This window comes from Emydura macquarii, unplaced genomic scaffold (assembly GCF_026122565.2).
Source record: "Emydura macquarii macquarii isolate MOO-44397 ecotype Brisbane River unplaced genomic scaffold, CSIRO-AGI_Emac_v2 contig_968, whole genome shotgun sequence".
NCBI lineage: Eukaryota > Metazoa > Chordata > Testudines > Chelidae > Emydura > Emydura macquarii.
In genome coordinates, this window is record NW_027131105.1 from 15861194 (window position 1) to 15879240 (window position 18047).

At 38.7% G+C, this 18047-nt stretch overlaps 1 protein-coding gene across 1 annotated transcript; it reads right to left on the bottom strand.

Annotated features, from left to right (window-relative positions):
- Nucleotides 1-2437: 2437 nt before the first annotated feature.
- Nucleotides 2438-18028, bottom strand: CHCHD4 (coiled-coil-helix-coiled-coil-helix domain containing 4). Its single transcript, XM_067544324.1, has 3 exons — nt 17695-18028; nt 14552-14650; nt 2438-4797 (listed from the first exon to the last, which is right to left on the bottom strand). The coding sequence occupies exons 1-3, from the start codon at nt 17714-17716 to the stop codon at nt 4499-4501; spliced, it is 420 nt and encodes a 139-aa protein (XP_067400425.1). The 5' UTR covers nt 17717-18028; the 3' UTR covers nt 2438-4498.
- Between the last annotated feature and the right edge of the window lie 19 nt (nt 18029-18047).

Sequence of the window (18047 nt, forward strand, 5' to 3'; positions counted from 1 at the left end):
AACAGAGGTAACCAGGTGGATAGGGGCACTCCACCACTATTACTACAGTTTAAACAAACAAAAATATCCTTCCAAAGACTTTTTGACCTAGATTTTGCCTGGCTAAGCCTATATAAAACTGCTGCAATTGTTAGCAACCCTTTATCAGGCACTTCAGTCCAAACATTTAGTTGTACTGTTAAGGTCTCACAAATATTTTTTTTAAAATCAGTAATTGTTTATTATGTTTTAAAATAATTTTTCAGGATACTAAGGAAATGGGGTCATAAGGTCAGCAGGGCCCTCTATAGGGCGCCATGAAGGCGCTACTCCAGAGGGCTCCAGAGCCGACCTATGGATACTACTAGGGGAAAGACCTTCCAGCAACTGTGCATGTGACGCCCACACATCTACTTGGAATCGACATGAGCAAGCACTCGAAGAAGAAACTAAGGAAATGGGTCATATATAAAACCCTAAGACAGATGTCAGCAGTCCAGGTGGATGAGCATAAATCTTTATTCATGTGTAGGTTAAGTCAGCAGCTTCACTTTGTCTTCTTTACTGTCTGACTCACAAGCTCTTTACTTTGTTTATCAAGATAAATGAGAACGTAATGCAATAAATTTACATGGAACTTGTCTGCAGTTCCTTCAGGCCCCTGCAAAACAAGCTGACGAATACCCCAGACCAGATGTTGAAGATCTGCCACTTAAAAAGGTATGTTTGTGGTACTTGAGCAGAGACCCAGTACATGTTGTTAAAAGTGATAAACAAAAGAAATAGAAACAGCATCAATAATTGCAACATGCAGATATAGAGTCCATCTTCAGCAACTAATAAAAGTGATCCCTTGTCTGAAACTTCACCAGCCTGTCATATATTGTTGGGAAGCATTTTATCATGTTACTTCTTAAAATAGCCTTGATTGATTGTAGGCTTAAATTAGAGCTTGCATGTATAAAAGAGAAACAAACGCCAACAAAACATAACACTTGGGAAGGCATAGTATGATGGAGTTACACTAGCCTTGCACAAACATCCATATTAGCATATAAAGGAAAAGTTACAGCAATGATCTCTAGACCAGTAACACTCAGTTGTTTCTTCTATCTGTCCCTCTCTCATCCATTTAAAACCAGGAAGTTTCCTTCCTACCCAGAACAGGTAGCCCCTTCATACAAATTTTCTGATATTTCTAAGGACATGGATATTAATCAGGAAAGAGGACTCTTCTGGAGACTGATTCTATTTGCAACTACCAGTGACTCAATAGGATTATGGGTGAAGTCAGCTACACTCCCTATGCCTCAATTGTTCCAGCTGTAAAATGGCAATATTTAAGCAGCTGCTTTGTTAGTGATTACCTTTTATATAAGTGCAAAATACATTACATAACTAACTGTAGTTTTAAATCCCAAAAGCAAGTTGTTTTACTCCTGTTAGCACAGTAGAGTCAATGCTTGTCCAGATACCATGATGAGGAGAGCAGTGCAAGAACCTAAACAGAATACAAAATGAACTGGATACTATATTTTGGTTTGTGTATCACTTTCCACTAAATAACCCTTTAGCAGACTTTCAGGTCTCAAGTGCAGTTTGTAAAGTTGGCAGTTAGAAACAGGGAATAAAAAAGCTTTGGAAATTGAGCAGAATTTATCTGCAAGTCACTGAAAAATAAAAATGAAATTTTATTTTTAAAGCCACTTTTCAAAGTGTAATTGGATTTTAAGGTACAGTATGAAAAATAAGTGGTGGCTCAATTATTTTAGGCACTAACTTCTAGAGTTTTGGATATGAATAAAACTTCTGAGTTCTCTTTAAAAGTTAAATTATCTTCTGCAACTCCAGAATTCCCTCTTATAAAAGACTCAAGGCTGCCCATCTACGCATCCTCTTGTGTACATATAGCTACTTTAATCATTTTTACTTAGATTGTAAACTGTTTGAAGCAGGGACCTTACTTTTCTTCGGTTTGTACAGCACCTAGCACAAAGGGGTCCTGGTCCATGACTGGGGCTCCTAAGCACTCTCTCAGTACAAGTAATTTAGGCGAAAAGGAACCCTAACATATGTAAGCTATATGCTATACAAGTACAAGAATCCTTTCATCCTCCAGTGTAATGCAGCCACACTTGGGGTAGAATGCGGTAACCAATCGACAGTGAACAGTCTGGAACAAGGAATTACAACCAATCATCTTCATTAGAAATGGCAGAAGGCAATCAGTTTTAACTTAGGACAAATCATACAATCTACTCAAATTGTAAAATCATATACTGAAGGCTGACATTGTTTTGGTCAGGAAAACAAGTGTAAGCTCTTCAAGGAAGGGACTATATGCTTCTTCATGTTTGTACAGCATACAGCTGGTACAACTAGAAACAAATACATAATGATTTTTGACCTGCTGTCAAGGGACTGAAGTATAGATTCTGACCCAACACAAATACAAGGCTAGAACTCATGCATTCTGTATTCAGTACACAGATGCCTCAAATACTCAGTTACAGATAATAAATCCTAAAGCAGCAAGGTGACAAGGCAGCGTGGGAAAGAAAAGCACAGCGGAGAAACACAACAGCAAGCAATTTTTAGAGCACACTCTGTTATTCCTTTAACAAATGGCAAGCTGGGTTTCCTTTTGAAAAACAAAGATTCAGGTACATGTGATTCTTTATCCATACCCTGTATTTATCAGTTTGCCTGAGATTTCATTTCTCCCTGGTCCAATTGCCTAGGCGTCAAGGTTTATCACTGTGTCACTTTGGTGCCCACTTTCTCAGGTTTTTAAGTTGGCATTTGTTTTGCTGACTGTTTCATGCACAGACTGAGAAGTTTTGGCACACTTTGCTTCTTTTAAATGCGAAGTCTGCTCAGGGTACTTGCTATTTATTTCTCTAGGACTGAGTTATTACCAATTGCCTAATCCCACATGAAGATTCAATAACTATTGAAATTCCACGAGTGCAGACAGTGCTTTAGAGAGGCTAGCAGAAGAGAACAGATAGGTCCATTTACACTGAAATAATTTAATAAGCAAGTAACACTACACCGAAGTATTGATATAGGGCATCTTAGCAATGTTGAGTGATGATGCCAAAGGCTTTTAGTCACCAAGGAAGGCAAGTATCTAAACATTATCACACCTACAGGAGTGAATTAATGCTATTGCAAAATGTATTTCGCTATATTTTTATAACAATTTACTAATGAGGGTGAAGGTGAGTTACACATATTTACTGAAGCCTTGGGTAAGATCCCTTTCATAATGTGTATCACACTGACTATCATGGCTGTCTTTTCGCTAGTGGAGAAGACTGTATATATAACATTCCTTTGACCTGCAAGTTGTAATCTAATATAATTTTTATAATACACTGTCCATATTCAAGTCTAAAGCAGACTACCATAGCTTTCATGTTACATATACTTAACTTTGCATGATCATGGATAATGGCAAGAGGTTACTGTTGTTTTATAGCCATGTGTCTCGTACACATCCCACTTCAGCCTCAGGAGCGTTCATTGTTCATGCTTCTCAGAGAAAGAAGGAATAAGACACATAACTGGCACATACAAAAGTTAACTACTTTAACCTATCAAGAGGAATTTCAGATGAGTTAAAAATCTCTTTACAATACAAGAGATCATGCTCTACTCTCAATCGAAGTAGTGCAAATTACAAAAACAAAACAAGGAGACAAAGGCTTCTAAACAAGGTAAGAAGATTTTGCTTTTTTAATATGTGCTCAAGTCACAGTATCTACCATGAGAGTGTTACTCCGGGTAACGTTTCAATTTTATTGTCAATGGCATATTGTAAGAACTTGTCTATACAGAAGGAACAGACACTAACAGTGGGACCTCCAAGAGCAGGGCTTTCAGAACAAAGGAACACAGTGATCAGCATTCTTCCCATTCACTTGATAGTTTTATCAAAAACTGTGCCACACACACCATTTTCAAAATGCAAGAGCCATATTCAATTCATAAAATGAAAAAGCCATACATTTTAACACGTTTTCAGGAAATCTTTACCTAGAATCAGTAGTATATGCAGCCAATATTTAAGAAATTCCATAAGATGCTTTTCTTATCAACAGCATAGAACACGTTAAAAAGGAACAACTACTGATCAGAATGAACTAAAATGGGTATAGACCTGATTCACTGGTTAATGGAACTTTTTGGTTGAAAGAAGTATGTTCTATATTTTACAGACATTATTCAACCCAATCTGCAAACTGAGAAATGGAGAAAGAAAAATTGTTAAAGCAGTGGCTGTGCCCACTAATAGTTTACACAGTAGATGCATATATATTTGCTCTTTCTGCAGTGTTTACTTGTAAGACCACAGGGCTGAGGTCTCTGCTCCTGTAATAAGTTATTTCATACACTATAGTGTACAGAACATTAAAGGTGAAACATTTCTTGAAGACTCAAAAGACAGACATTTTGCAAAACATCCATGTCTCTGATTTTAAGGAGTGGAGACAAGAGCCTCCATGCATCTTCATTAGCTAGATCCCTTCTCCTCTTTGGCTACCGCAGCCTCCATAGAAGTAGTTTCCAAATCTTTGCTCTGCTTTTCCTTCTCTTCATCATCATCATCTTCTTGGGGATAAAGGTCTGGATACTTCTGCATGCACTCCTGCATGGCACGGAACTGGTCCACACAGTCCGATCCCTTTATTTCTTCTGTGCTATAGTGGAAACAGGAAAAGGCTGATTTGAATTGTTCCCCACAGGGACCACTAGCCATTCCACCAAGGCATGGGCAATTCCAGTTGATATCTCCATTAGGCAATATCAAGCCTGAACAAAGACAAAAGACAGAATAAAAATTAGGCATCCTATAGGTTTTCTTCTTTGTTTTTAAGGTTAATTTTGTTTTATTAAATGTACGGGCTGACAGCACTGAAGTCTGAGGTCCTTTATTACATCCTCAGAACGAGTACAGCATCAACAGTGGCAGTGCAAGTTCTACTTTATTGCCTAGCCAATGTGCCTCAACTCTGACCTGTTCGATCCACTGCTGAGAAGGGAAAGGGAAATGGTTAGTTCATGGCCCAATTCATCTCTGGCAGAATAAGAAATCACAGGGAAGGAAGCAGAGAAGACAATGTATAGAAGAAAAAGAAGACACAATGACATCACAGGAAAGAGATATTAGGATCTATTCTAGGAATGAAAACACAAAAAATAAAAGCAAGATGTTAAACAGCTTAATAAGAAGAAAGGTAAGTTTATAAAAAAATATAAAAATAAAATAAAGTGAATTGATAATGTTATTATAGGTTGTGCTGCCTGAATCCCCAAGAAGATGACAACTTAAGGTTGACCGACACTTCCCACTATAAGACCCTGTTTTCAATCGCTTATTACTTTGCCAAACTAAGTGTTTGGGCTGAAGTTTTCCTTGCTGAGTTTCTATCTCAGTTTGATTTATTTTTTTGAAAATTTAAGCCATAAAGGTTCAGCCATTACCTAGAATAAGGCTAAGAAAAGATGTTTTGCCCAGGTTAAAAAATTTGGGCAACTTTTTTTTGTAAAAGCTCTAGTGACCCCACATTTGTAGCAACGACTTGAAATTTGGCAGGACACTGGCCTCTGTGTCAGGGATTTGTCTTTTGCCCAGATTTGTTCAAGTTATTTGCGTTTTTGGGGTGGGGGTAGTAACTAAAGTTTGCACATGCTCAAGAGAGACTTCTTAGAGTTTATCATCGAAAATCTCCAAAGATTCCATCTGCACTGGGCCTACTGGTTATGCTACCTCAAGTGCTTGGGGACCATAATTCATGTTTTATTTTTAGAAACAAGAATGGACAAAGCAGGAAAAACAATAGCTAAGCATTCATTGGAGTATACACACTGAAAACGTTTATTATTTTTTGCTCAAGAATCTCATGAGTCTCCAGAGTTTACTTCCATTCAACCAAATCAGGTCAGGAGAAACTGGCATTTACAACTGAAGCAAAGTGGGTTTGGTTCAGCACTGCAGAAGGCACTGAGTTCTCACTATCTTCTTTACACCAAGCCTAGTAGTAAACTGCACAGTCCTCTTTGTACCATTTCTGTGTTGGAAGCACGGACTATTTACTGCCCAAAGACTGGAACATTATCACACACAGGTCTTTTGGACAGGCTTATAGAACTGTCACTTATCCTTCTGGACAAAATTAATTATCTTACATGAATAAGATGTAGCTAGTGCATCATGGTACTAGTGCATCATGGTATTAGTGAGATCATGGCATCTTTGGCAAACCATGGCTGGAATCCGGGGGGGGGTGGGGAAGCAGCTTCATAAAAAAAGTCGATGGACGATTCTAGACTCTCTTGCTAGGGATGGTATAAAGCAGAAAGAACATAGGCTGATCTTGCAGTGTAAAATAAATATGGTTCTGCTTTGTAAACAGAGCAAACTAGAATCTGAAGTCACTGAGGGAAATTATGGAATATCAATTGTCAAAATGACTGAGTCCCAAATACTTTAAGAGCAACATAGAAAAAGTTTTCTAAAATGAACCTGATGAGGGCACTGCAGTAATAAAATTCCTTGTATAATTCTCCTAAACTAAAACAGAAATTATTAGTTTTAAAACTCAGACTGCATGGTGACACAAATTTCAATTGTAAATTAGGACTTTCCATGCATGAACCTTTGGCACACACTCCTGGATACTGCAAGAGTAGAAAAATAGATATAACACCACTAATTTCACCATTAAGAAGACACAAGCTTCTAATATGATCCGCAGAGAAACCAAACCACGTTTTTAAAAGAAAGCTGAACAAGAATAAGAGCTTTGTTCCCAGTGGACCAGAGAAATCTTTATTAAAAGTGATATACTATATCAGCTAGAATTGTATCCAGTTAGAATTGGAAGACACCTTTGGGGTCACCTAGGCCATCCTCTTACATGAAGCAAGTGGGCAGGACATAAATTGCACTTTTTCTTCCGGAGGTAGTCTGCAGCACACTGATCCTCTAATCCAGACCTGCTGTGAAGTACTAGTTGAGGCTACACTTGAAAAACACTCATAGGTTTGCATCATAACAGATCAAGGGCTTAGGCAGGCAATTAGTTGCAGACCTTGCCCAACCTAAAACCTTTTAGCTAATGGAAACTGACTATCACAGATACAAATAAAAATGTCTGCACTTATGATAACATTTGCTTTGTACTCTCTAACCTACTTAAGTACTTATAATTAGGGTGCATCAGACCTGCAGAGAACTGCATTTAGGACTCCCTTTAACATTACAAATTCATTTTTGGAATACTGACTTTTGTTGCAGTTGGCTTGTAAAGTGAGCTTGTTCTATCTATTATCTACCACACCTCTGAAGTCTTTCCTTCATTAATGCTTTCAAGAGGTATTTTGCAAACATGCTGGGCATTAGTTTTTTTAAATCTTCCAAGGGAATTATATAAAAATGTATCTAAAATTAATCTCATTCCATTGGCCAAATGGTTGGATTGCCAAATCATTCCATAATTAAGTTTCTATATATTAAATGTTGAGGTTACGATGGACCAGATAACTTGCACCCAAAAGTTTAAAAAGAACTGGCTGATGAATTTGCTGGATTGTTAATGTTGATTTTCAATAATCTTGGAACACTGAGAAAGTTTCAGAAAACTAGAAGAAAGCTAATGTGCCATTTTTTAAAAAGGGTAAATGGAATGATCCAGGTAATTATAGGCCTGTCAATCTGACATGAATCTGAGGCAAAATAATGGAGTGGTTGATGGGGGGGCTCAATGAATAAAGAATAAAAGAAGGGTAATGTAATTAAAGCCAATCAGCATGGGTTTACGGAAAATAGATCCTGTCAAATTAACTTGGTATTTGTTTTGTTTTTTAAATGAGATTACAAGTTTGGTTGATAAAGGTAATAGCGTTGCTGTAGTATACTTCGACTTAAATAAGGCATTTGACTTAGTACTGCATGACATTTTAATTAAGAAATGTGAAGGCTATAAAACGAACTTGGCAACCATTAATGGATTAAAAACTGGCGAACTGATAAGTCTCAAAATGTAACTGTAAACCAGAAATCATCATTCAGTGAATGGGTTTCTAGTAGGGTCCTGCAAAGATTGGTTGTTAGTTATTGAACATTTTTATCAGTGACCTGGTAGAAATCATAAAATCATTACTGACAAACTTTGCAGATGACACAATAATCGAGGGAATGGTAAATACTGAAAAGGACAGGTCACAGACACAGAGCGATCTGGATCTCTTGGTAATCTGGGTGCAAGCAAATGATGTGTGTCTTAATATGGCTAACTGTATACATCTAGGAAGAAAGAATGTAGGCCATACTTACATGATGGGGGACTCTATTCTAGGAAGCAGTGACTGAAAAAGATTTGGGGATCATGGTAAACAGTTACTGCACATGCTCTCCCAGTGCGATCTTATGACTAAGAGGGCTAATATGATCCTTGGATGCATAAACTGGGGACTCTTGAGTAGGAAAGTGTTATTTTACCGCCGTATTTGGCACTGGTGTGACCTCTGCTGGAATACTGTATTCAGTTCTGGTGTCCACACTTCAAGAAGGGTGTTAATAAATTGGAGAGGGTTCAGATAAGAGCCATGAGAATGATTAAAGGATTAGATAACACACCTTATAGTGACAGACTCAATAAACTCAATTTATTTAGCTTAACATAGAGAAGGTTATGCAGTGACTTAATCTTAGCTTATAAGCACTACATGGGGAACGAACATTTGATAATGGGTACGTCAATTTTGCAAAAAGATAACATGATCCAATAGCTGGAAGTTGAAGCTAAACAAATTCAAACTGGAAATAAAGTTCAAATTTTTAACAGTAAGCATAAACAAACATTGGAACAATTTATCGAAGGATGATTCTCCATCACTGGCAATTTTTGAATCAAGATTAGATGTTCTTTTAAAAGATATGCTCTCAGAATTATTCTGAAGAAGTTCTATGGCTTGTGTTACACAGGAGGAGAGCCTGGATGATCATAGTGGTCCTTTGTGGCATTGGAATCTATTAATTTAAAATATCCATAATTCAAGAAGTGAATATTAATTTGGCAATCCCGTGTATTTTATGAGGACACTTAATGTTTATGTTTTGTACACATTTATAACACAGAAATATAAACTGCAACAGATGCAATGATGCTGAGTTAACATTCTTAGGAGAACCTTTGTTTTAACTTTCTTACTTTTGAAAATTTTAAAATTCATAATATTAATATTTTAGTTTCTCAGTCCTCTTCAGACACGCTCCCTTTAAAAAAACCACAGGAAAACCCCAAAACAATTAGCCTTGAGGAACTTGTAGGCGCTTCAAAATTAAGTTATTGAAGACTGTGAGCTTACAAGCTCTGATGTTTCATCAGCAAAACTGGAAAGCCATACAATTTTCTTTTGCAGTGAAAAGAGGAGGTCAAGTCATCTCCCTCATTCAAATTTATCCTCAAAACTCACTTCTGTTGTCTCTCCTATGAGAAGTTTAAAAAATCCACAAAAGCACTAAAGTCAATGGAACTATCAAGACATGTACCCTACATGTTCTTGTAGTATCGTTTCCTTCTGCTGACTTTCTTTTTGTGGTCTTTTTATGATCTTAGTTTGTTATATAATGGGAAATTTCAGGGCAGGCACTGTGCATTGACTAGCAGTTTTGGGAACCACTCCTGCCATTAGACAATGATTTCAATACAGAACCTATTTTTACACTGAAATCTGTTTATTTAGAATCTTTTGTGGTTAACGCTTTCTACTTAAGACATTAGTTATGCTAACAGTGCTGTAACATTAACAAAAGTCACCTGGCACACACAAACCATTTAAAAACAATTTTGCAGGTTTCTTAATTTTAAATTATATAAATTTTGCATGTGATAGGATCATCTGTAGCTTTGCCCATTTATTTTTAATACTTCTGGCTTAGAAAGTGGGATCCAGATTCTTATGTTTTGACAACAACAACTGAATCCTCATAACTGACAAGTGTAGAAGGGGAGAATACATCTATATCTTACTCAATAGAAGCAGTGTAATAATTAGGATTTCCTTATGCAATTTATTGATCCGAAGCAATAATCTTTGATGTAAAAGAGGAATTTAACAACTAGAGCTACAACAAAAAACAACTATGTTTTACATTGTAATGCCAAGTGTCAAAGGAGAGCCCCAGAGATAATGATCACATTCTGAATAAATGTAAAGGTTCAAGTTATATTAGGACACAGCACAGATTTCGGCATTTATATAATAAGCATATTTTTCCTTAAATATGTGACTATTCCGTGTATAGTACAGTAAAAAAAAGATCAAAAGGGCCATTATTGTGAATTATGCCACAGAAGTTGAACACTGGAAATCAGATCTCCTGTTCAAAGTAGAAGCTAAATTAAAAAAACCTGAATGTTACTTTATGAACAAGTAAAGCCTTTTCCAATTTTCTTTTAAATAAAAACCACACAATGAACTAGAGCTCTTGCTCTACAACATTTCAAAATGTTTTGTCCGTATGTCTTTCCCCACCCACAGATTTCCCTCCCCTCAGATACAACTGCAATCTGAGACATGTGAACTGTTTCTCTTTTTTTGATCTGCTGTGTTGTAACTTTGGACAGTTGAAGTGAGAAGCTTTCAGAGAACCCTTAAACTGTGGAAGCAACTCACTACATGTTCAAAAAAGCATACTACAGTATTTAATTCAAAAGCCATTTCACACTGGAACATACGTATTTCTAATGGGAAGGATAGGAAAGATGTGTTGGGGAAATATCACAGTGAAAAAGACAACTAAGTTTCTGGCCTTTTCCCTCCCCTCCCCCACGGCATAACAGACCTGGACAGGCCAAATTAGGAATGTAAATCCAGAGTACATCTCCAAGGTGGTCTACAGTGCTGGAATTACTGCTTTGTGAGATGATACAGATCTCCTTTCCACCAAAACCCCTCCACATCCAACATAAAGATGGCATTTCACTGGCCCTTCCAGACAAGTTGCCTTGGCCACTTTCAAATTCTGCCCATGCTGTCCAAATGAGAAAGGAACTAGATTCTATGACACACTAACTTCATTTGTGCAACTACTGGAATCAAAGAATAACAAAGCAACCCGTCCTTACAGGTCCCAAGAAAAGAACCACGCTCAGCGTTCACATTCCAATTCCTTGCATGGCTACTCTGCCTCACACCAAAGCCAAGACATCCTTTTCTTCCTTCTTTTCATCTGGCTCTGACAGTACAACAAACCTGATTGGCTTGCTGGACCATAATTAATAATATTACTAAAAATGTAATTAACTGTTGTATCTCAGTTACAAGGAGATAATTTTACATTCACACCCCATTATTAGATAAGACCTTTTTGCTGAAGATAGGACTTCTAGTGCAGAACAGAAGCGTCACTTTAAAAAAATTCCAAGACACTGTCTTTACAATTATAATGGGAAAGACATTTTAAGACTTCAAGCAGCCTCATCTAACCCAAGACAGTATAAATTTAAGAATCTGCCAATATAAGCATCTGTCTTTTTTGTTCAGGTGCATACCATGTAAGGTGACTTATTATGCTGTGAACTGTTAAAATGCATTATAAAATCTCCAAGGGCTTATATGTTCTCCAGATGTGAGGTTATGGGGGGATCTTTATTTTCAGCAGTCTCTAGTTTTGCAGAAGAGAGACAGACCAGAGACCAGGCAGAAGGGAGTTGGGATCTTATCACCACTATATTGATCAATAAAAAAGATCACTCATCAGAGGCTATTAACATTATACTTTATGAGAAAACTGCATTTTCTAAAATGTTTCAGACAGCATTTAAATACCAGTTTCTTTGTTTTTTTCCCCACAGAGTACAACAACTGGCTGATTAGATATACACTTTTAAAAAACAACTCATCTCAGAAAGTGCTCTTCAGATGTATTACAGAACTGACTACTTGTAGGTACTGTGGGTTCTAGTCTCCTCTCCATAATCAGGAAGTTGTACATGAACTGAGAAGACAACAGATATAAATACAGTTTAGATTTCATGCCAGTAGCGGGCATTACCTGAAATCTTTAGAAGCTGATGCATTACTCTCAAAATAGAGATGCTGACACATGTTATTGTGCAGATTGTTTTCAACAAATCTGGTGTTGAGCATTGGCTCTTAGCCAATAACACATCCTGCCTGAAAATACGAGGGGTAAAGGATCTTCTGACAGACACTAAACTTCAGCTTCTACACATCTTTCTGAAATAAGACACAGACATTGGAAAATTTAAGGGGGAAACCAGTGATTTCTTTTCATCTCCGAAAAGGTGTAAGGTTAACCTCAATCACACCAAGCCTGCCAGTCCCGTATACTAAGAAAGCCAATTAAATTTATTTTAAGCAGCATATCTGAGGTGCATTATCAAGTACTGTATAAGAATGTCTGTTTCTACTTACACATTACTGTGAAGTTATGTTTAATCAATCTTTTATTACTAGCTTTCACAAGAATTTCCACATGGGCTGTTCTCTCAACCTACCCCCTAAACATAACACTATCTCGAGTTCACAGATACTGTAATAATACTAATAATGTATTGTCTTAGACAATGCCAAACACCAGGTTTAAATGTTCTTTCTAGCATACAAATGCTATCCTAGTTCTACTGAGCAATACCTCAGAATATCGCTTCACTTTATACATTCTAGCAACCTCCTGAGTGAGTCAACTGACTGATGGCCTGAGAGACACAGAGATTAGGATACAAAGCATGTCTCACCATATTGTCCTAAACTTCAAGAGAAACTTTTGACTTGGAATCAATCGTGCTATGGGAAAGTCTGATAAGTTACTGTTCTACCTGAAAGAAGTCTGTTGATCTGACATACATGTAGGCATCTACAGTCACAAAAAATTTCTCTATTCCCTTGAACTAATTTTAATTTAGGTAATTACGAATGTCAAAGGATCCATACCGAGGATGCGTTCAGATAAATCTGTGGACTCAGCGTACTGCTGTAATCAGGTTCAGAATCTGTGCAGATAGGTAATGCATGCTCATTTTAGGACAAATCCATGTATGAAAACAAAAGTTACTTTAATTATACAGGAAAAGACGGTTCAAATTAGACTATGTACTGTACGTTTGTTAACATAGCACCCCCAAATATGCTTTCTAGATGCTAAATGATGCATGAATACTGCCTCTTAGAGATTACAAAGTTAGATGCAGAGTTTCTGCTAACTACTGTATGTTTAACAGATTTCCAACTGGGAAACGAAACAATTTAGCTCAACCTTAGCAAAATGGAAGGCAACAAGACCCGAGACCTAATATACCTCAATTCATGCAAATTGAAATAGACATGAAAGCCAAATTTCAAACAGGAGTTTCTGAAGTTAAACACCTAAATAAAAGTGACCAATTTTCAGAGTTGCTTGAGCATTCACAACTCCACAATTGATTTCAGCAGGAGCTGTGAATCTGCACACCTCTAAAAAGGACGTTGTTTCCATTTAGGTTCCAACTTCAGGCGCTCATATATCAAACTGTTGCCTTTTGTGCTTGGTGAACATAAAAGCAATCCAATAAATCCAAAATCCAGTCTTACATTTTCATAGAAATTTACTAGCCTCGATCAACATCTATCCCTTTAACCTTTACCATGACAATTAATTAAGATATTTTACTCACTGATATAGAAAAGAAAAGAAAAAAAGATTACTTGCCCTAGGCAACCACAATTTTACAAGGCTTACTCCCAGATTATTCTGTTTTATAAAAAGATAATAAATAGTAATAGTAAAAGCAGAGAGTTCTTATGTTAGTTCACTTGCAGATGTCAACTGTTTAGCATCAATACCCTGTTTTATCCTGCATGATATTTTGGCAAATTTCAGTTCCAAAGAGCAAGGGTTAAGTTACTTGCCTTTTAAGGCATTAGGGACAACTGAGTCCCTTTAAAGCGGTCAGTATGTTACAGAAGGAGGAAAACAGTTTTAGTACTTGTTGAAATGGGTTACTGGGTGCAGAATAGAACAAGGTCATGGGTGTAAATTACTTTCACACTAACTGGGATTTTTGAAGAATCTCAGACTACTACTGCAACAAACTGCATGCGTGATAGTCTGTAGAATTAAACATTTTGAAGGATTGGAGAAGGACTGAAGTAGCTGAGGTTGAAGGTGGGACCATTAGAAAACATACAGAACAAAGAAGTTAGAGAAACACTAAGCTACTGTATGGAATTAAATGGTGTTAAAATCCTCCTCTCAGACCTGTTCATGATGTGATTCACTCTTTTGGTTTCTAAGAAAGAATTAAACTGTGGAATTGCAGAAAGTTTGTGGCTTGTTTGCCAAAATGGCAACTAAGTTATGGATTATGTCTGAGTTTAAAAGTAAAGAGTAAGCTAAAATAAAGTTAAGAGTAAGTTACAGTGGTACTGCCTTAAGCAAAAGACTGACCTGGGTTTTAGAGATTCTCTGAAGACCTGCTCCATTAATTTGAATGGGAACAACAATATATTAGATTGTTAAACATGTCTTACAATCCTTTTACCAAATGTTACTGACCTCGGTCTTCATAAGGGTCATTGGGGTCATCTGCTACCAGTTCTGCACTGCTTGGGGTCTCATGGTCCTCTTTGGTCACAAATATAATTCTGTCTTTTCCTAACATTTTAAAAAAAGACAAAAAGCAAGAGTTCAGAAAAAGTATTAAGCTGAGATAAAACAAGCCATTTACAAAGCTGCTGCACAGTACAAGCTTTTGAACTGTTCTGCATGTAAACAGATGCATTCATTTTAAGAGCTAATGAGTCTGCTCTATTTGGCCCTGATTAGGCTTCAATTGGAGCAGTGTTTGGTTTTGGGCAACACATTTTAAAAAAGACAAATTGGAGCATGTTCAAAGGAGAGCCGCTAAAAAAATGACAAAGAAGGTTTGGAAAATACGACCGATGAGGAAAGGTTAAGAAAATCAGGCTATGTTCAATCTAGAGAGAAAAGTGACTGAAGCGAGACAGGATAACTGTCTACAAATACATAAAAGATGGTATGAACAGGACATGGATCAATTATTCTCAGCAATCAGTAAGGACAAAGCAAGATATAATGAGCTTAAGATGCAGCAGGGTAATTTAGGAAAAATATTAACATCTTTATAAGAGCAGTTAGGCAACAGAACTAGATGCCAGGGGAGACAGAGAAAGGTCCTCACCAAAGAGATTCAAGGCTACCATAGGTATCAGATTCTGAATGAATTGCTAGGATTCAACGACTTGGGGTTAGAAATGACTCTAGGATCCACTATTATTGTATTATAGTGGCACCTAGGAACCACAATTAAAAAAATTAGGGTCCCTTCATGCTAGAAGACCTTTCAGAATTAAGATTATATAAGGAATGTTAGTGCCCTATTAGATAGTAAAGACACAAACCATGTTCTGTCGATGCATATGGGCAGGATTTCTGCTAGGACAGTGATTCTCAACCTTTTTCTTTCTGAGGAGACCCCAACATGCTATAAAAATTCCAGGGCTGGGAGGGGGAGGAGAGGGGGGGGGGGGAGGGAGCGCCTTGGCTCGGGGCTTCAGCCACCGGTGGGAGTGGCATACAGGGCTGGGGGCTTCTGCTCTGTGGCGTGTTAGGCTCCTGGATTTAGCAGGGAGGTCCACATTTCTTGGTCAAGGTATAATCATGATCTAGACTCCAGAATGATTGATTGCAAACTCTCCATCATGTCAAGCAAACTTTGCAGCCATGCAAATTATTAATCAATTTGTAAGCACCTGGGGGATACCAGTGTTATAAGATGATCAGTTATTCTCCATGTTCCCAGAACAAGAAATAATGGGATTATTCTGCAGCAAGTGAAATTTAGGTTAGATATTAGGAAAATGTTTCTAACTATAAGGGTAGTTAAACTCTGGAATAGGCTTCCAAAGGAGGTCATGGAATCTCCATCACTGGAAGTTTTTAAAACCAGGTCAGTCAGGTTAGTCAAAAACCAGTCAGGCATGGTCTAGAAGTCTTACTTGGTCCTGCCACAGCGCAAGGGATGGATTAACATCTCGAGGTTCCTTACAGCCCTACATTCTAGTATTCTATGTCTAGTGATTAGTTGTGTTATTGAGAGCAAGTAGGGTGTAAACTCTAATCCAGTTATTATAATTTCATAATTCTGCAAAATGCTTTGAGGCTTGATAATGGTACAATATAAATTAATTTATACAGGACCTTTGTCAAACACCAAGACATTTTAAAAAATACCAAAATGAGGCATATGTAGACAGGATCACCTCACCATTAAATGCAGACCTCTTGATGTGGAACGTGCAGCTACTTAGTAGGACACAACAGCATGACACAGACATTTAAGAAACAAGGAAAAAATCCATATGTAATTACAATTACAAAAATAATGTAGATATGGTGAATGTGATTTTTAAAATTTAAATTTTGTCAGAACATGAAGCTTATTACTACTACTCTTGTTGAAAAAAATGTTATGGGATGTGTAATGATGAGTGGTCAAGTCTCTGAAGTGCAGTGCCTCATATAGCATAGGACCCAGTAGCACCATATTAAGATATCTGAATCAATTTGGAGCCAAACAGGCATGCTCCTAGTATGATTCACACACTTTCCTGTGCAGCTTTGGAATTTTCCTTGTTCTCCCACCTGAGTGGTAACACAGCTCAGAAAATGAGATCTAGCACAATCATGGCACAGAGCAATCTGGCTACAAGGCATAAAGATACATAAAAATTACCATGAGAGATTGAATGAGTGGTCCATATAACCCAGTATCCCATCTCTGAAGCATCAGCCCTTCACAGGAAGGTACAAAGAAACCAGATAGTGTCTTGCGCACTAGAGGGGTGTGAATCCTAAAGCACTTAAGGCAGAATGTTGGTATGCTTTAGAATTAACTCTCCCCCACTCTCCTCCCCGTGCCCTGAGGCACCATGTAGACAAGGCCTTATGGGTTAACATGCCGCAAGGGGAAGGTTCTTGCCTAACTCATTATAAATTGACTCATGCCGCAAAGCGCAAGGATTTTATTTATCATATTCTAGCATAACTGGGTATTTTCATTATGTATATGTGTGTGTCTAATCCTTATCTGACGCCGAATAAAGTCTCAGCCTCAGTGACATCTTGTGTCAATGAGCTGACCAGGCAGGAGCTTGTAGACTCATTTTATCACGAGTCTCACGAAATTTGGTCTCTTTCTTAATGCCTCGGCTGCTGGAAGGAAGAGACTCTCAGCAGAAATGTCCATAAAAGCAGCCCCTAGCTTTCATGACTGAGAGGGGGGAAACGCATGAAAACGGGACACAAGCAAACCCTAAAGGCTCGAAATCCAGAAGGCGGGAGGCGGCTGACTCCTGATTTTTATAACCCCCGAGGCTAACAGCACTGCTCACGTTAATTATGGGCCATGAAGGAGCCCTGCCCTTGGTGCGGTGCCGGGCGCCGCCTGTCCCCGTGTGCTGGCAGGAAGGGAGCTCCGAGTGCCCTCTACCCCACGCTGGGTCACTCGGGGCTGTGACTGACCCCCCGCCACGTGCCCGAGCCCCAAACCACCGCCGCCCTCCTCAAGGCCCGGCCCCACCTGCCCACTTACCACCCCACCTCCCGCGCGGTGCCCTAAGGCCCTTGCCCTGCCGGGTCACTGAGAGGACAGCCGGCCCCTCCCCCGCCGCGCACACCTTCTTGCCTGCAGTAGGACATGCTGAGGGATGAGGTGGTCTCTCCGCGGCCCCGGCCCGTGGCGACTGACCCAGCCAGCGACCCGTCCGTCCGTCCCTACCAACGTCTGAGTAGCGGGCAACCGGCAACCGGCGCGCCACACGGCCGACCTCTGACCCACTCCCAGAAGGCCCCCGGGCTGGCCTGAGCGGTGCCTGATTGAAAGGCGCACTCAAGACCCTGGTGGCTGGTGTGGAAGGCTCCCGCTATCGACCGCAGCTCCACGGAGAAGCAGTTAAGGTGGCGGGAGCCACGGCAAGGTATAACATCAGTAACCTTGGAAGCCAGTGGACACCTTTCTGCCTATCCCGGC

Bases quoted from the DNA above. Each gene is read 5' to 3' on its own strand.
- CHCHD4 (XM_067544324.1), bottom strand. From the start codon at position 17,716: ATGTCCTACTGCAGGCAAGAAG. The intron at 14,651-17,694 runs GTGTGCGCGGCG...TTAAAATGTTAG, and splicing joins GTCCTACTGCAGGCAAGAAG to GAAAAGACAGAATTATATTT. The intron at 4,798-14,551 runs GTCAGTAACATT...GTCTTTGTTCAG, and splicing joins TGACCCTTATGAAGACCGAG to GCTTGATATTGCCTAATGGA.